The sequence below is a fragment of the Procambarus clarkii genome, chromosome 7, assembly GCF_040958095.1.
Source record: "Procambarus clarkii isolate CNS0578487 chromosome 7, FALCON_Pclarkii_2.0, whole genome shotgun sequence".
In the NCBI taxonomy this organism is placed as follows: Eukaryota; Metazoa; Arthropoda; class Malacostraca; order Decapoda; family Cambaridae; genus Procambarus; species Procambarus clarkii.
The window spans coordinates 50,112,118-50,133,118 of NC_091156.1; the positions used below are offsets into that span (position 1 = coordinate 50,112,118).

Here is a 21,001-nt window from a genome sequence, read left to right on the forward strand (position 1 = left end):
TGCCTCAGTCACATCATGTCACTCGCCGTCACTTTCAGAACTTGTATCGAGTATAGATGGTCTTTTCCTACACTGAGCAGCATTGCTGGATCGATTATAATTCAATTGGAATTCCATGATGATATTCAAATGATCACTTGTGGAGTGGTCTGGTGAGTGAAGGTGATGCTCTGTGCTACTGGAGACAAAGTCAGCGTGCAGTTGGCTCACTGGGTGAACTGTGCTTGTCTTACGATCCCTTTCTTGTTCTTTTTATATTATTACACCCTTTATTACACCTTACCTTCCGTACCTTTTGCCTTGCTTTTATCTTCATCTAAGATTTCTATCCCCTCACCTCTCTCTTGCCTATTTAATCCCCTTGCCTTCCTCGTCTCATCTTCCTGACTAATGTCAGCGGGTTTGAGGCCAGTTACGTCTTTCAGGACCTTTAAACTATTGCTTCTTCCGATAGCATGACCGTCAAGTGGAGTAGCTCTGACCTTGAGACGTTTGGGTCGCATTGTGACCACACTGCGCCTTTTGAATAACATAGATATTGATATCGTGCTCTACTTTTCATGTGAAGAGGAGCTAGAAAAACTCCTCACTAACGATGACATTCTTCGCAAAGAGCACTACTTACATCCTCACTTTCCACGTCAGTTCCTGGCCGGAAGAACTGTTTTTACCAGCAGGACCAGCCGGTGGATCGCTGAGCGACCTCAACATCATATCATAAACAATATCGAGAACGAAAATCCAAACCTGTCGGTATTCAACCTAGAGTTCTGCAACACCGACAAAACATCAATGAAGATTACGTTCACCACCAAAGCTGCGGCCACCCAGGCTGCCACACAAGGATTCTACTGCTTCGGCCTAAAAATACCGCCCCATCAAATAAAAAAGGAACGATACCATGAGATCCAGCAGTGCTTCAAGTGCTACGAGCTCTCCCACCCGACCAACAAGTGTCAGCACCCTGTCCAGAGGTGCAGCCTGTGCGCACTGGACCATCACTACTCCATATGCAAGGCAACAGTCCATCACTGCTTGCTCTGTGATGGCAATCACCCCGCAATTTCCTACCGCTGCCCCCGCAGACAGGAAATCATCAAGGCCCAGGTTGAAGCCAAAAGAAACCACTCGTCTACCTCCTCGATCAGAGCCCCAAGCGTTCAACTCACCACCTTAGCTCTTACTAGTCGACCAGAAGACTTTCCGGTCTTACCAACATGTGGCTCCTCCCAGCAGGCGACACAGCCTTCTCATTGGGAACCCAAGGTCCCCAAAGTCCCACAGGCTCCTTCACAGCCCCCTGCATCACGTGCAGGCATTATCCCTGGTCTTCTTAAACTAGCGGAAAGGCTTGCAGGACCAGACAACCAGCGCTTTGTCAGTGAACTAAACGCATTATACATAGACAATGGCCTGGCCCCCATCATAGCCACTAGCATAAATCTCACTGCCTCCTCTACCACTCCGGAGACTACCACCAGGACGACCATGCGGTCAACTTCAACACCGACTCCAGAACCGCCCATGACCCGGGCGACACAAACAGAGGTAATTCTTTCTCCAGCTCCCAACACTCCTACCATCACTATCTCAGCAGCTGCGCTAGCAGACGTACTGTCTACAAACGATAACAGCACCGCCAGCGTTCCTGAAATAGCTACAACCACCAATCAACGACACCTAAACCTACCTAAGGCTGCGAAGCGAAAGACAAAAACGCCCACTTCGGAGGTTACGGACTCCTCAGACGAGGAAATCATAGTAGGAGCTGCACCACCGCATCTCCACAAATACGACACCTACACGGTTCAAGACTTCCTTATGGAGGCCACGTCACCAAACTCTAACGACAGCACTGCTCAGCCAAAGTCGCAGGCAAAGAAAAAACGGAAAACCTAGAGGTCTACACTAACCCCACCAGCTCCATAACTGGAATAGCCAGCCCTCCAGGCTGAAAACCATCATGAACACCCCCATCCATCGCCACATCTCTAGTATCAGCCACTGATACAGATAATGGCTCAAAAGAGCCTCCACTTACGGGCTCACCATAGTCCGTGCTACTGGAACTTATCGTTCTGAGTAGCAAATCTTAAACAACAACAACTCGTCTCATCATAATCGACATGATAATGGTTCAAGATGGACCAAAACGTCGACGTCTCTTCAATTTCTAGTGTGTGGCTTGGTCAACATTTTTCAACTACGTTATTTTGACTCATCATCTGCAAATTCACCTTATTATACTTACTGAAACGCGCCTGAAAGAGGATACAACACAACACTTTAACTTACCAAACTACTCGGCAGTTCACAACTGGCTGCCAATCGAGAGTGGTGGTGGTACTGCTCTTTACTACCACCAACAACTGACATGGTTAGAAGTAATTAGAACTAGAGAAACTTGTGGCGAGTATATCTTTGCCCGGTTCAGAGTTAAGGATGCCGAGGCTGACTTGACTGTGGGAGCAGTTGACAGAATTCATAACACTGATGTTGCTAAATTCAACTCTAACTTTAGAAATCTAACACTAACGAACAAACTTAACAAAAGCAAGTAATACTATCAGGTGATTTTAATACTGACCTCTGCGAGCCTGACAACCCTCATGTTGCTAGCTTAATCAACTATATTAATTCCTGCTTCCTCATACCCTTCATCATTAAACCCACTAGAATTAATGAAACTACTGCATCTACTCTTGACCACATCTGGACTAACATAACCTTTCCACTTACTTCATGAACAATCACTGATTATTCATGAAAGACCAGAGACAATTACCCTACATTTCTCCTAGCCAACATTAATAAACATTCATTAGATATAAAGAAGATAAGCTTTAGGCTGCACAATGAAGCTTCCATAAGCAACTTTATTGCTACTGCTGCTAATATCAACTGGGTGACTGAATTAGGTAACATAGTGAACATCAATCTTGCGGTGCAAACAATTCTTCACAAAACTCTGTGCCTGTATAATACCCACTGTCCAATGCTAACTAAATAAGCCTCTACTAAAAAGTTAAACAATCCATGGCTTACTAAGCGGATACTTTAATCTATCAATATGAAACATGATCAGAAGAAATATAGGTTAGGGGTAATTTCCAAAGAAGTTTCAATGAGTTACTCATCAATGCTGCCCAATGCTGTTAGATATCAAGTCACTGTACATCCTCTCAATGTAGTTTATATATATTAAACTCTGAACTGTAATGTCAATCCTGACCTTAGACGCTTCTTAGAAGGTTGTACCGGAATCAATGGGCACCTCACTAGGAACAAATATCTTGATATTCCAACAACATATATTTGGAATACTCCTGATATTCCAAGAGTGGGACTTAACCAAACCTGCAAATCATAGGTCCAATAATGTGGAATGGCCTTCCCAATCACGTCAAAGACTGTCCACCTCTAAACCAGTTTAAGAGAAAAACTAAGTAAGCCTAATCAATTCCATGTAACCTACCTTACCTACTAAAGGTCAACCTATGTCATGGTGTTTTCAAACACTATTGATTATTGACCAACCAGTATAACTGCTGATTTATAAACTTAAAGAAAATTGTAGCCTGTCTGTTTATTGAGTTAATTTTTTCTGCTGTTCTGTTGCAATGTCTTCTGTTCCGTCCAACATGTAATTATTGTCATTCTTTTCTTTTTGTCTTTTTCTTCATATTTCAGTCATCTGCATTAGTTTTAAGTCTTAGTTTTTATGTGTTTTTCCTACTTCTTGCCCAAACGCAATATGTATTAGAGCTAGTATATACTGTGCCTAAAGCCACTATCTACATACCCAACATTCTGTTGGTAACTCATTTTGAGTGTATGTACTTTTACCTGAATAAACATTATCATTATCATAATATTATTGTTGTGGTTTAGGAAGCACCATGTGATGGAGACCACTGCAGCTGCACCTACGTGTTGGAGGCGGCGCTGGGGGAGGAGGTGGAGATGGTGCTGGTGGACGAAGGCACTACTGGTGCCGAGAACCACCCCTTCCACCTGCACGGGTACAGCTTCCACGTTGTGGCCATGGGGCACCTCGGCGGGTAAGTCAACACTTGTGCCAACCTTCTGAACTCCCTTTATTGTGGCCAGGACGCCTGTGTCCAGCCTTGTCCAGAGGGCCCCTCTACCCCCAGCTACTCGCCCTCCCCAGGACGCAACCCACACTTAACAGTCGCCTCATTCCCGAAACCTATTTAGCACTTCGTGAACAGAAGCATCAGGTGAATGGAAACGTTGCCCATTCATTCCTAACTCATTTAGGAATTCATTTATTATTTAGGAATATCATTTCCTAATAATTCCTAGAGTTTATACAAATAATTTAGACAAAAAAGAAAATCACATGGATAACTTATCTGTATGGTGAGTCCTCCCAGACGTCCACTGGTATGGATAACTTATCTGTATGGTGAGTCCTCCCAGACGACCACTGGTATGGATAACTTATCTGTATGGTGAGTCCTGCCAGACCTCCACTGGTATGGATAACTTATCTGTATGGTGAGTCCTGCCAGACGTCCACTGGTATGGATAACAGGGGTAAACATTTTACAATCTTGCCTGCTCAGAGCTCACAATTATTCATAGTTCATTGTGTCGGGGGACAGGAAGCCAAAGTATATTCATACACATTAGGCTTTCTTTCGAGGGCCCCCCCTCCCCCCTAAGGTCAAATTACTGACCCTGCCCAAGATGCCACCCCCACAACAAGCTTACTAACTCCTGAATACCTACTGGCTGTTAGATGAACAGCGCCATTAGGTGAAAGAAAATGTGCCCAACCATTTATGTCCCGCCCGGGATTCGAAACCGGAATTATCGATTGTACGTCGAGAACGAAACTGATTGTATTACCGGGACCCTCCATGGATAACTGTCTACAGATGAGAGCTGAGTCTCCTCTGTAAACATGAATCAGACATTGTAATGTCTGGCATTGCTTCATAAATAGCCATGTAAATGAATAATCAGTTTCACTCAGAATTGTTTATTTTGGCTTATAAAAAACTGTTAAAATTAGTCTACAGTAATTAGTAAGAATTTAAAACAAAAGGATCAATGCCTGAATGTTCGTAATAAGGCAAATAGGACACTGGGATTTATTAATCGAAGCGTTAGTAACAAGACACCTGGTGTTGTCCTTCATCTATATCTTGCTCTGGTTAGGCCCCATTTAGATTATGCAGTTCAGTTTTGGTGGCCGTACTATAGAATGGATATAAATTCACTTGAACGTGTCCAGCGTAGGATGACTAAGTTAATTCCCCAAATTAGAAATCTTTCGTATGAAGAAAGATTAACAAAGCTTAACTTGCATTCACTGGAAAGGCGAAGAGTTAGGGGTGACATGATAGAGGTGTACAAGTGGATGAATGAACATCTTCGCCTTTCCAGTGAATGCAATTTAAGCTTTGTTAATCTTTCTTCATATGAAAGATTTCTAATTTGGGGAATTAACTTAGTCATCCTACGCTGGACACGTTCAATTGAATATATATCCATTCTATAGTACGGCGACCAAAACTGAACTACATAATCTAAATGGGGCCTAACCAGAGCAAGATATAGCTGAAGAACCACACCTTGTTACTAACGCTTCGATTATTAAATCCCAGTGTCCTATTTGCCTTATTACGAACATTCATGCATTGATCCTTTTGTTTTAAATTCTTACTAATTATAACTCCCAGAACCATTTCGCAATCTCAACACCATCTAGCTCGTATCTTGTAATTCTATCATCATTACCTAGCCTCAGAACTTTACATTTATCAGCATTAAACTTCATCTGCCAATCCTCTGACCATTTCAAAACCCTATTTAGATCAACTTGAAGAGATAGTGAGTCTTCTTCTGTATTAATTTCCCTACCGATTTTTGTATCATCGGCAAATTTGCAAATGTTGCTATTCAAACCTGAATCTAAATCATTTATATATATTATAAACAACAGAGGACCCAGGACAGAGCCTTGAGGCACTCCACTCACAACATTTTCCCACTCTGACTTGACTCCATTTATACTAACTCTCTGTTTCCTTTGGTATAGCCATGCCCTAATCCAGATTAATATTGCACCCCCAATACCATGAGCCTCTATCTTTTTAATCAGTTTTTCATGTAGCACTGTATAAAAAGCTTTGCTAAAGTCAAGGTGCACAACATCACAATCCTTACCACTATCAACTGCCTCAACTATGCTTGAATAAAAAGATAACAAATTTGTTAAACATGAACGGCCATTTATAAAACCATGTTGTGACTCAATTATTAATTTATGTTTTTCAAGATGACGACGAATTTTATTTGCAATTATAGATTCGAGTAACTTTCCCACAATAGACGTTAGGCTAATTGGTCGATAGTTTGACGCAAGTGATCTATCTCCTTTCTCAAAAACTGGTATCACATTAGCAACTTTCCATAACTCTGGCACTCTGCCTGACTCTATTGATTTATTAAATATGGTAGACACTGGGTCGCAAAGCTCCTCTTTGCATTCTTTAAGCACCCTGGCTAACACTTCATCCGGCCCTGGGGATTTGTTTGGTTTGAGTATTACTATTTGTTTAAGAACATCCTCCCTGGTAACTGCTAAACTAGTCAACCTGTCCTCGTCCCCACCCACATAGACTTGTTCGGCTGAAGGCATATTGTTAAGTTCCTCTTTAGTAAATGCAGATATAAAATATTTATTAAAAATACTGCTCATCCCCTCATCACTATCTGTTATTTGACCTGTCTCAGTTTTTAATGGACCTATCCTTTCCCTAATCTTTGACCGGTATAATTGGAAAAACCCTTTAGGATTTGTTTTTGTTTGCTCAGCTATGCGAACTTCATAGTTTCTTTTTGCTTTCCCTATCTCTTTTTTTATTATTTCTAACCAGTTGTACGAATTTCTGTTCTAAACAGACTCCCCATTCTTAATCCTTTTGTACCACGCTCTCGTCTTACCTATAAGGTTCTTCAGATCCTTTGTTATCCACTTTGGATCATTAGTATTCGATCTATTCAATTTATATGGTATACTACATTCCTGGGCTTTGGTTAGAATATTTTTAAATAGGTTATATTTTGAATCCACATCGAAAACCCCTTTTACGTCACCTATCGCTGGGTTCACGTCTAGCTCTAATACCGGCCCACAACCCATACCCAAGACTTTCGAATCTATTTGACCCAAAAAATTTCTTAGGCTATTGAAATCAGCTTTTCGAAAATCAGGCACTTTAACAGAATTTTCTTCTACAGATCTATTCCATTGAATGGTAAATCTGATTTCTTTATGATCACTGTTCCCTAGCTCACTCCCTATTTCGATATCCTTAATTTGTGTTTCCCTATTAGTTAACACTAAATCTAAAATATTATTTCCCCGCGTTGGTTCCTTTTTTTTTCAGGGATATTCCTGTGTGGGCCCTAAGCCTCTGGCTGGCACACTAAGTGTTGCTTGTTTCTGTTTTACTTGGGCGGAGTATGAGTATTTATTACTCGTATGGTAGCTTCACTAAGATTTTGCCATGTGTTTAACAACTTCTTCTGCTCTGTTGAATCTAAGTTGAAATCTTATTGGGTTTGTAACTGTGCACTGTGTTAGATAATGTTCCAGTGATCTGTCAGGCATTTCTCCACAGTGTTGACATTTCTTCTCATCTTCCGGAACGTGTAAGCCTATTTCCCATGCACATGGGTATCAAGCCTGATGCGATGTAAGTGCACTTCTGTTGCCCTATTGCTCCCTTTCATCAAACTAAGTGGTTCGTAGTTGGTTGAATTCTTGTACTGTGACGGTAACGCATTGGTGTTCGGCTGTTTCAAAAGCTAGGGGTATGGCCTCGTCACATATAGAAACAAAAAAGAGAAAATCTGGAACTTCGTCTGTGGTAAGGTAATGGGAAGACACACAAAACACAAGTAAATTTAACAATGAGATTTTAATTACGTTAGAAAACCAAAACATGAATAAAATGGACATACAAATTGGAACATAAGATCAATCAATCAAAATAATAAGAATAATCAAATGGCAAAATGAAAAGTTACGTTAAGACAAGTGAGTAATAACAAGTGAACAATATACAATGCAAATATGGGTGCAGGAATATTGGCTTTAAGCTGCCACCTCTCTTAGTACACGTAAGCCAGAGCTTAGTCTACCAACGAGACGTGTTAACTTGTTGAAAGCACTGGATATTCTGAGGTCTGCAGGTCGTGGCGGCCCCAGACATCAGGTAGTGTGGCGGTGGAGGAGCGGGTGCAACTGACCATCAGCCAATCAGCGATGAGCAGGCGACGGACAGGTAGTTTGGTGGTTGGAGTGGTGGAGGCGGAGCAGGTGTTCCTGGTGCTGAATACGTTTGCTCTCTGGCAAACCTTGGAGTTGTACTTGTTGGATATTTCTTCCATATTAGTTGTATAGGGATGTATAGCGACGAACTTAGGAGGGAAGAGCAGGCTCAGTCTCTTGAAGGAGATTATTGTCACAGTACCAACCCGCAGATCCTGATGTTGCAACTGCTGTGTTGTGGTCACTGTACATCTTTTGCATTGTTCTGTTTCTAATTACTTTCTTAATCTGTGATAGATTTTGTGGTATGTAAATGTCTACATTTCTTCTCTTAGTTGCAAGTTTTGCAGCTTCGTCTGCAATGTCATTTCCTATTATTCCCACATGACTTGGCACCCAGTTGATAAGTACCCGTCGGCCTTGTCGTTTGAGTGTTTGCATTAATGATATGACATTTGTGATCAGATGTATGTTATCACATATGTGTTCTTGTTGCAAGGTTTCAATGGCGGTTCTCGAATCTGTATGTATGATAACATGTTGTCGGTGTTGAGCAAGAGCATGTTCCAAAGCCTTTTGAATGGCTAGCATATCTGTTTGTAAAGTCGAACACCCATTTGAGAACCTCCAGCTATTTACAGAGTTTCCTGCTTTAACTGCAGCTCCGATTTCTTGTCCCTGCTGATCTACTGATCCATCTGTGAAGTAAGTGAAGCTGTCAGATGCCATGTTTGCTTCTATATGCATCTGTGCAATGTTACGTAGCAGATGAGGATTTGTCTGGTTCTTTTTTCCTGGAATAACCATAATCTTAAAGTCTGCTGGCAGAGATTCCCAAGGGGCTTGCATAACAAAGTCTGCATGTATTTCGTCGACACCCTTCTCAGTGACTGTGTTTGTTATATCGAATGTATTGATGGTGTTTATCGCACAATGGGTCCACCTGTTGCTATTGGAGGCTCTTCTGTCCAGAGTTAGTGCTCCAGTGATTATATCTTTAAGTGAAGTGATTCTAGGTCTAGTCAATATCTTGTTGGTTCCTTAATGTGTTGCGTAAGAAAGCAATCGTCAATTAATTCTAGAAAATCTTCTGCATCATTATTCCTTGTTTTGTTCAACCAGTTTATTCCACTAAAATTAAAGTCACCCATGTCATAAATACTGTTAGATCTAGATGCTCTAGATATTTCATCCCATAGATGATTTGCTTCCATTCTGCCTAAATTTGGTGGCCTATATATAACTCCTATTATAATGTTTTTTGTTTTTCGTTTAATTCTATCCAAATAGTTTCTGTATGTGGCTCAGTTTTGATTCCCTCTTTGAGACTACATTATGTTCTTATGTTCTCGATCTTAAAGTAACTCAAAATCTTTTAAGTTAGTTTCTCCTATTAGTTAGTAATTTAAGCTTTACCTAAGCTCGATGAACGTTCCAGTGTTAGTTAATTAAACTCTGAATTCAAATATTAAATTAATAATATTTGACATGAGATTCAGAACTGAGATGACGTCATTCCTCGGCATCTTCTGCACCTACGTGACAAGACTTTATTTCCCGAACATTCTAGAAGATTTATGATATATTATCCGATAAGTGACCTATTGAGGATTTCATACTTTTTGATTTACAAAACAATGGAATATATTCCACACGTGGGATCCTGGAGTGTGAGCCGAGAACGTAGACCACTGTACTAGTGTTACTTTAAGTATTGCCATCTCCAAGTATAGCTGTCACTCTGCCATACAAGGCACTCATCAAAGTTGTCTTCATCACTCGTCAGCTCATGCTATCTAAACGTAATGTATCAGTAATATTTGTTGATGAAGTGATATTTTATGTGTTCCAGCAAGACGACTCTGGCGGAGGTAAAGGCCCTGGAGGCTGCCGGCGGCATCACCCGCAAGCTGACCAACGCTGTCAAGAAGGACTCGGTGACCATCCCTGATGGAGGGTACACCGTCATCAGGTTCACCGCTGACAACCCTGGTGAGACAAGGCAACCCTGGTGGGACATGGCAACCCTGGTGAGACATGACAACCCTGGTGAGACATGCCAACACTGGTGAGACATGGCAACCCTGGTGAGACATGACAACCCTGCTGAGACATGGCAACCCTGGTGGGATATGGCAACCCTGGTGAGACATGGCAACCCTGGTGGGATATGGCAACCCTGGTGGGACATGGCATCCCTGGTGAGACATGGCAACCCTGGTGAGACATGGCAACACTGGTGGGACATGGCAACCCTGGTGGGATATGGCAACCCTGGTGGGACATGGCATCCCTGGTGAGACATGGCAACCCTGGTGAGACAAGGCAACCCTGGTGGGACATGGCAACCCTGGTGGGACATGGCATCCCTGGTGAGACATGGCAACCCTGGTGAGACATGGCAACACTGGTGGGACATGGCAACCCTGGTGGGACATGGCATCCCTGGTGAGACATGGCAACCCTGGTGAGACATAGCACCCCTGGTGAGACATGGCAACACTGGTGAGATATTGCAACCCTGGTGAGACATGACAACCCTGGTGAGACATGGCAACCCTGGTGGGATATGGCAACCCTGCTGAGACATGGGAACCCTGGTGGGATATGGCAACTGGTGAGACATGGCACCCCTGGTGGGACATGGCAACCCTGGTGAGACATGGCTACCATGGTGGGATATGGCAACTCTGGTGGAACATGGCAACCCTAGTGGGACATGGCAACCCTGGTGAGACATGGCAATTATAGTAAGACATTGCAACCCTGATGAGACATGACAACTCTGGTGAGACATGGCTACCATTGTGGGATATGGCAACTCTGGTGGGACATGGCAACCCAGGTGGGACATGGCAACCCTGGTGAGACATGGCAATTATAGTGGGACATTGCAACCCTGGCGAGACATGGCAACCCTGGTGGGACATGGCAACCCTGGTGAGACATGGCACAACTTGTGAGACGTGGCAACACTGGTGTGGGACATTTGGGGCTTGACTCTATTTATTTAAATATTAAAGTAATGAAAATTCTATTACGAAGGACCACCCGCTTTTATAGTAAAGAGGGAAACTAAGACAACATGATCATTAGAAAATTCCTAGATGAACCAGTAACTATGGATAAAATGCTAGAGAATATGATCACTTATATAATTGATGGGCTGTATAATTAACTGAATCAAAGCCTGAAACACCTACATTGGGGGGTTATTACTGGAACTCAATACGTCCAGGAACTAGTGTGGTTCGTTCACCAGTCCAATATGTAATAATCTAATCCTATGACCATTTATGGAATCATTATCTTTATCACCAATAAGAACATAGATTAAGAACATGAGAATTGATAATTATAATAAACACATGTCAATCCAATGAAACAGAGTTCTGCATGTAAAGGAATACAGATAATAGAATTCAAGGAATACGGAAAGAGTCTTAGCTTGAAGACGATTTCCAAGAAGTTAGTTACGACTCATCCTCTGATTCTCCTGGACTCGTCATGGAACACTGGGAGATGATTAACACGGGAAATGACAGCTCGGAGAATTCTTCACACACGCTGTAAATCAAATTATATTCAGTAGCAACAGATTAAGCTGCTAGACATCTATGTTCAAGAAATTTAGATTAAATAATGAAAGTAAATAATGACCTGTGGTTTTTTATTGTCGCTCTGCGTCACGACAAGCTACCCAGCTATAAACCCACCCCCTAGATGATGCATCAAATAAGGATAAAGGTACTTAGCTAATATGAGCACTGTGTAAGTTAAGGCTTGCCGAAGTTCGCGTCCTAGGCTCCGGCTTCGTAATAACGAACACGTGGTGTCCAGCCTAGCCTAGATGCTGACGCGCTTCACTGGCCGGTCACGTTGAACTACACAGAACCATATTTAACAGGTTCTGGCCGAATGTCAAATTAAATCTCTTGACAATTCAACTCGTTGTGTAAAGTGACACTGACACCAGCAAAGTAAATGTCTGCAAAGGTTCTTCACACCTCACAGTGGCGACTTTCTTCTGGAGCTCTTGATGGCGTCTACCCTGGTGGCTGGGGTAATGGCCTCTCTCTCTGAGCGCGTCGCCTCGTGTACTCGCGTCTCCTCTGCCCCGCTCCGCGTCCCGCGTTGGATACACAAATTATTTACTACGGATATTATCATTTCTCGCAGTTGTGATTGAAATGCTCGGATAAGGACGGGTTTATTATTCAGAGGAGTTAAATATTATTATTTGCCCGTTTTATGATGGTAAACGAGCAATGGAGATGAATTAAAGTCTCTCCAGGGCATTCACGCGTGACGTTAAATTTATTACCAGATAACAGTTATAACTATAAACGCTCTATTTGGCATTAGTTGGGGATCAGTTTATCCGTAAATAATTATCACACAGAACACCGTTGTTTTATAGAGAATCAAACTCAATTCTCAGACACACTGGATATAGATGTGTTTATTATAATGGAATCTGACGCAATACTGGCGTCTGGTGACGTAAGAATTCTAGCCTTATTGTACAGATGTAATTATTAGTACATGTGAACTCTACGTTTGGTTAATTTTAATCACTACAATGATTAGTAGATTTAGTAATAATTAATGATAATACAACAGTGTTGTATTTAGTGTTGGAAATTTCCAACAACGGGTGGGATATGGCAACCCTAGTGAGACATGACAACCCTGATGGGACATGGCAACATTGGTGAGAGAGACATGACAACCCTGGTGAGACATGGCACCCCTGGTTAGATATGGCAACCCTGGTGAGACATGGCAACCCTGATGAGACATGGCACCACTGGTGAGACATGGCAACCCTGGTGGGCCATATCAACACTGGTGAGACATTGCAACCCTGGTGGGAAATGGCAACCCTAGTGATATGGCAACCCTGGTGAGACATGGCAACACTGGTGAGACATAGCAACCCTGGTGGGATATGGCAACCCTGGTGAGTTATGGCAACCCTAGTGAGACAGGACAACCTTGGTAGGACATGGCAACACTGGTGAGACATGGTAACCCTGGTTACACATGGCAACCCTAGTGAGACATGACAACCCTGGTGAGACATGGCAACCCTCGTGAGCCATGGTAACCCGTGTGGGACATGGCAACCCTGGTGAGCCATGGCAACCTTGGTGAAACATGGCAACCTGGTGAAACATGGCAACCACTAAAAAATGACAACCCTGGTGAGACATGGCAACCCTGTTGGGACATGACAACCCTGGTGAGACATGGCAAACCTCTTGGGACATGACAACCCTTGTGAGACATGGCAACCCTGGTGAGACATGGCAACACTGGTGAGACATGGCAACCCTGGTTAAACATGACAACTCTGGTTAAACATGACAACCTTGGTTAAACATGACAACCCTGGTTAAACATGACAACCCTGGTTAAACATGACAACCCTGGTTAAACATGACAACTCTGGTTAAACATGACAACCTTCGTTAAACATGACAACTCTGGTTAAACATGATAACTCTGGTTAAACATGACAACCTTGGTTAAACATGACAACCTTGGTTAAACATGACAACCCTGGTTAAACATGATAACTCTGGTTAAACATGACAACCCTGGTTAAACATGACAACTCTGGTTAAACATGATAACTCTGGTTAAACATGACAACTCTGGTTAAACATGATAACTCTGGTTAAACATGACAACCCTGGTTAAACATGACAACCCTGGTTAAACATGACAACCCCAGTTAAGCATGACAACCCTGGTTAAGCATGAAAACCCTGGTTAAACATGACAACCCTGGTTAAACATGGCAACCCTGGTTAAACATGATAAACCTGGTTAAACATGACAACCCTGGTTAAACATAACAACCCTGGTTAAACATGACAACCCCGGTTAAACATGACAACCCTGGTGAGAGTTGTGGGATTTATTACTTCTCGTTACAGTTTTGCTTGTTCTGCCTGCAGCGAGTAGTCATAGGTGATCTTCGTTACCCCGGCGGGCTTAAACCAAGGGATTAAACTGCAGGTTTCCGTCATACTCAAATTTCGTGACCTCGGTGACCCCGCACAGGCATCGCTAATGGTCAAATGACGTCATCAGCTAGCCAGTCTTCATCTTCCCTGAATAACTTAGTATACTGAAAAAGCATATTTAAACCCATTTTCAAAGTTCATTTTCTAAAAAAGATCGCATATTGAGCATAAGAAATATAAATTGCGCAAGGTCTTTGTTGGATCTCCTATTTACACACAGAAATCACACTAACGTGATGCATCAATTGAACAAATCCACAAGGGCCGTTACGAGGATTCGAACCTGCGTCCGGGAGCATCTCAGACACTGCCTTAATCGACTGAGCTAATACAGGGTTAAAAAGAGTTGAAACCGGAATTCTACTGAACTTACTGGATCCCGCAGCCTCTCCGAGACACAAACCAGGGTTTTACACAACTCCCCCCTGCACTCGAGCTATGTCAATAGGCCGTTCTCCCTCTTCGCCTTTACATTATATGATGTAAGGGCGAAGAACAGGTTTGAACCTTCGAACCGGACGCAGGTTCGAATCCTCGTCACGGCCCTTGTGAATTTGTTCATCTCCTATTTATTTCCAATCTATGTCAACCAACACATCAACTAGCGCTATTAGATGAACTTCAGAAGGTCTATTCTCTATCTAATTATTACCCCCCCTTTCCTCTCTATTCATACATTCAATCACGCCACCCTCTCAAAAACCCCTAGCTATGGTTTAGGATAAGGAAAATTGGGTAATGGTACTTGTATAGTTTTAGTGATTCATAACGCTTTCTGACTAAGGTTAGGTTAAGGATGGTTAAGTTCCACTTATGTGGAGAAAATTCCCATTATTAACATATTTTCCATTAAACCCCCCAGGTAATAGAGGTTAGGTTGAGGATGGTTGTATTGATGTGAAAAATGATGCAATATTGAACCAGGATCCATGCATCAGAAGTTAGGTCCAGGGAAGTTGGGTTGATGCACAAACAACACTTTTCCCCTATAAATACGATAAATTTGAAGTTAGATTAATTGTGCATATGTTGCAATTGTATTTGTGGGAATTGTGCATTTGTGCTAGTTGCGTATTTACATATTTGGGCTAGTTATGTAGTGTATGTATTTGTGCTGGATATGTATTTTAGATTGCATTTATGCAAGTTGTGTTATAATAATTATGAAAGATGCATAATATTTGTGAAAGTTGTGTATTAATTGAACATGTTGTGTGATTGTATATGGACGAATTGTGTATTTACACCTTGTGAGAATATGTCTCTCAAGATACTCCCACAGCTGACTTGAATAGCTCATTGCAGTGCACAGTGCACCGATCTTCGTGCACAAGCCCTATTTAAATTAAAATTTTGCCCCGAGGGGCGAGTTTATCTCTGTTAACCATGGATAGTGACCTGGCATGTTGGGTATCTCCAGAATGCCCACTTAACCAGGAACACGTTTATAATACGGAGGCCGCCGTATGTCCAGGCAAGAAGTAGATACAGGGAAGTTATGCATACTTGCCACAAAGGGTCAGTGAGTACATTGGCTGGTGCCAGCGTGAGAGAGTAGAGAGACGCCAGCGAGGCGACAGGACAGTCTGACCCTGCGGTCATCCTCAACAGGGGCGATGGCGAATAACAGCTGTGACGTGTTCATGACGTCACCTTTGCTACTGATCAGGGAACGACCAATATGATTGGTTCCCGCTCATTTGCTGCAATGCTATTGGTCAAATTGTAACTTTTTGTGTACGTCCCACAAAATTAAAGTGTGTAATGATTTGTAATGATTACACAATTTGTGAAATAATTGTCCATGTTTTACAATCGTTTTGAGCGAACAGTGTATTTATGCAAGTTGTGTTTTCAATTTGCTAAAGTGGAACTGGTGCGACTGTATTTTTTTGCAAATTGTGTATTTTGTGTAAGTTCTGTATATGTAATTGGAAAAAAATAGATTTTCAAGTACAAGTGTGAATTTTGGTTTATGAGCAACATGTGGGTATTTTGTGAATATTATGTTTGTGAAACTGTGTAATTTTAGTGAAAGCGCATTTTTGATTGTCTAAATGTATAAGCAATTTGTTATATTTGTAAAAATACTATGCATTGTGTAAATGTTATACTCCGAGTGTACATGCAATATTTGTGTAAAAGGATTATTTTTGTGTGCGACATATTTTGTATGTAAATTACTTATTTTAGTCTATAAATGACGTATTTTTGTCTGTGAATAGTATATTTTGAGGGTAAATAATATTTTTGTGCATAAATGACATATTTGGTGTGTAAATGTTATATTTTCTGTGTAAATGGATTTTAGTGTTATCTTGAGATGATTTCAGAGCTTAGCGTCCCCGCGGCCTGGTCCTCGACCAGGCCTTTTTTTTTTGTTACACCCCCCCCCCCTCACGAAGCAGTCTGTAGCAGCTGTCTAACTCCCAGGTACCTATTTACTGCTAGGTAACAGAGGCATCAGGGTGAAAGAAACATTTTGACCATTTGTCTCCGCCTCCACTGGGGAGGCGATATTTGTGGAAATGCTTTGTGCTTAAAATGATATACTGAGTGTAAATGTGCATGTGTTTTATAATTGGGTTACTGAAATCTTGTTCTTAAATACATTTTAGGGTTTCAAATAGCATAAATTGCGGTACGACACTTGGATAGCTATTTGATGAATGCGAGGACAGTTGACAAGCCTATGAACACAGCTACTAATCCTCTGAGATGCCAGATGCATGGTAACTAGTTGCGGATTATAGTACGATATCTAGCTACAGTGTTTCTTAATTGTTGATGTGTAAAAACTAGAATGTGAGCTATTTAATATAAACTATTATTGCAAACTTATATCGGGTGTGGGGTCCCTTGATTGTTTAAAGCGCTGGTAGGATATATATATGAATGAGATTGGGTGGATATATATATATTTATATATATATATATATATATATATATATATATATATATATATATATATATATATATATAAATATATATATATATATATATATATATATATATATATATATATATATATATATATATATATATATATATATATATATATATGTCGTACCTAGTAGCCAGAACGCACTTCTCAGCCTACTATGCAAGGCCCGATTTGCCTAATAAGCCAAGTTTTCATGAATTAATGTTTTTTCGACTTCCTAACCTACCTAACCTAACCTAACCTAACTTTTTCAGCTACCTAACCTAACCTATAAAGATAGGTTAGGTTAGGTTAGGTAGGGTTGGATAGGTTCGGTCATATATCTATGTTAATTTTAACTCCAATAAAAAAAATTGACCTTATACATAATGAAATGGGTAGCTTTATCATTTCATGAGGAAAAATTCTAAAAAATATATTAATTCTTGAAAACTTGGATTATTAGGCAAATCGGGCCTTGCACAGTAGGATGAGAAGTGCGTTCTGGCTACTAGGTACGACATTATATATATATATATATATATATATATATATATATATATATATATATATATATATATGAATGAAAACTCACACCCCAGAAGTGACTCGAACCCATACTCCCAGAAGCAACGCAACTGGTAACTACAGGGCGCCTTAATCCGCTTGACCATCACGGCCGTCAAAAGGAAGTGATAGCCGAGGCTATTTGAGCCACTTCCCCGACGGCAACTCGGATGGTAATCTTGGGCATAGCATTTCACCAAATCACCTCATTCTTTGGGGCACACGTGAGGAACACAAATGCAAACAAGCCTGAATGGTCCCCAGGACTATATGCGAATGAAAACTCACACCCCAGAAGTGACTCGAACCCATACTCCCAGAAGCAACGCAACTGGTAACTACAGGGCGCCTTAATCCGCTTGACCATCACGGCCGTCAAAAGGAAGTGATAGCCGAGGCTATTTGAGCCACTTCCCCGACGGCAACTCGGATGGTAATCTTGGGCATAGCATTTCACCAAATCACCTCATTCTTTGGGGCACACGTGAGGAACACAAATGCAAACAAGCCTGAATGGTCCCCAGGACTATATGCGAATGAAAACTCACACCCCAGAAGTGACTCGAACCCATACTCCCAGAAGCAACGCAACTGGTAACTACAGGGCGCCTTAATCCGCTTGACCATCACGGCCGTCAAAAGGAAGTGATAGCCGAGGCTATTTGAGCCACTTCCCCGACGGCAACTCGGATGGTAATCTCGGCTATCACTTCCTTTTGACGGCCGTGATGGTCAAGCGGATTAAGGCGCCCTGTAGTTACCAGTTGCGTTGCTTCTGGGAGTATGGGTTCGAGTCACTTCTGGGGTGTGAGTTTTCATTCGCATATAGTCCTGGGGACCATTCAGGCTTGTTTGCATTTGTGTTCCTCACGTGTGCCCCAAAGAATGAGGTGATTTGGTGAAATGCTATGCCCAAGATTACCATCCGAGTTGCCGTCGGGGAAGTGGCTCAAATAGCCTCGGCTATCACTTCCTTTTGACGGCCGTGATGGTCAAGCGGATTAAGGCGCCCTGTAGTTACCAGTTGCGTTGCTTCTGGGAGTATGGGTTCGAGTCACTTCTGGGGTGTGAGTTTTCATTCGCATATAGTCCTGGGGACCATTCAGGCTTGTTTGCATTTGTGTTCCTCACGTGTGCCCCAAAGAATGAGGTGATTTGGTGAAATGCTATGCCCAAGATTACCATCCGAGTTGCCGTCGGGGAAGTGGCTCAAATAGCCTCGGCTATCACTTCCTTTTGACGGCCGTGATGGTCAAGCGGATTAAGGCGCCCTGTAGTTACCAGTTGCGTTGCTTCTGGGAGTATGGGTTCGAGTCACTTCTGGGGTGTGAGTTTTCATTCGCATATAGTCCTGGGGACCATTCAGGCTTGTTTGCATTTGTGTTCCTCACGTGTGCCCCAAAGAATGAGGTGATTTGGTGAAATGCTATGCCCAAGATTACCATCCGAGTTGCCGTCGGGGAAGTGGCTCAAATAGCCTCGGCTATCACTTCCTTTTGACGGCCGTGATGGTCAAGCGGATTAAGGCGCCCTGTAGTTACCAGTTGCGTTGCTTCTGGGAGTATGGGTTCGAGTCACTTCTGGGGTGTGAGTTTTCATTCGCATATAGTCCTGGGGACCATTCAGGCTTGTTTGCATTTGTGTTCCTCACGTGTGCCCCAAAGAATGAGGTGATTTGGTGAAATGCTATGCCCAAGATTACCATCCGAGTTGCCGTCGGGGAAGTGGCTCAAATAGCCTCGGCTATCACTTCCTTTTGACGGCCGTGATGGTCAAGCGGATTAAGGCGCCCTGTAGTTACCAGTTGCGTTGCTTCTGGGAGTATGGGTTCGAGTCACTTCTGGGGTGTGAGTTTTCATTCGCATATAATCCTGGGGACCATTCAGGCTTGTTTGCATTTGTGTTCCTCACGTGTGCCCCAAAGAATGAGGTGATTTGGTGAAATGCTATGCCCAAGATTACCATCCGAGTTGCCGTCGGGGAAGTGGCTCAAATAGCCTCGGCTATCACTTCCTTTTGACGGCCGTGATGGTCAAGCGGATTAAGGCGCCCTGTAGTTACCAGTTGCGTTGCTTCTGGGAGTATGGGTTCGAGTCACTTCTGGGGTGTGAGTTTTCATTCGCATATAGTCCTGGGGACCATTCAGGCTTGTTTGCATTTGTGTTCCTCACGTGTGCCCCAAAGAATGAGGTGATTTGGTGAAATGCTATGCCCAAGATTACCATCCGAGTTGCCGTCGGGGAAGTGGCTCAAATAGCCTCGGCTATCACTTCCTTTTGACGGCCGTGATGGTCAAGCGGATTAAGGCGCCCTGTAGTTACCAGTTGCGTTGCTTCTGGGAGTATGGGTTCGAGTCACTTCTGGGGTGTGAGTTTTCATTCGCATATAGTCCTGGGGACCATTCAGGCTTGTTTGCATATATATATATATATATATATATATATATATATATATATATATATATATATATATATATATATATATATATATATATATATATATATATATATATATATATATATATATATATATATATATATATATATATATATATATATATATATATATATATATATATATATATATATATATATATATATATATATATATATATATAACTTTTTAGACACTCAACCCACCAGGAGACTCGAACACTGGCCAACAAGGTGGCAGTTGCATGCTGTATCCACTACACTATACTTCAAAGCCATACAAGAGGTAGGAATTCTGGGGTATTTAACCAACCAGAACTCCAATCCTCTCCCAGGCAATGAGATAGTGTGGGACCTCGGATGCTCTTTCATCGGTTCCTGTTATATGGGAAAACTCAGTGCCAAATGCTTAATGCACAGACTACCCTATTCCAGTAGCTGAAGTGTATAACTTTTTAGACACTCAACCCACCAGGAGACTCGAACACTGGCCAACAAGGTGGCAGTTGCATGCTGTATCCACTACACTATACTTCAAAGCCATACAAGAGGTAGGAATTCTGGGGTATTTAACCAACCAGAACTCCAATCCTCTCCCAGGCAATGATATAGTGTGGGACCTCGGATGCTCTTTCATCGGTTCCTGTGATATGGGAAAACTCAGTGCCAAATGCTTAATGCACAGACTACCCTATTCCAGTAGCTGAAGTGTATAACTTTTTAGACACTCAAC

General features: G+C 42.1%; 1 protein-coding gene across 1 annotated transcript in view; it reads left to right on the forward strand.

The window, feature by feature from the left end:
- Positions 1–21,001, forward strand: part of LOC123761423 (uncharacterized) — a 124,694-nt gene that overhangs the window by 78,895 nt on the left and 24,798 nt on the right. The window contains exons 9-10 of the mRNA XM_069315812.1: positions 3,892–4,061; positions 10,164–10,303. Coding sequence (XP_069171913.1) covers positions 3,892–4,061; positions 10,164–10,303 — 310 coding nt within the window. The remainder of the gene's footprint in view (positions 1–3,891; positions 4,062–10,163; positions 10,304–21,001) is intronic.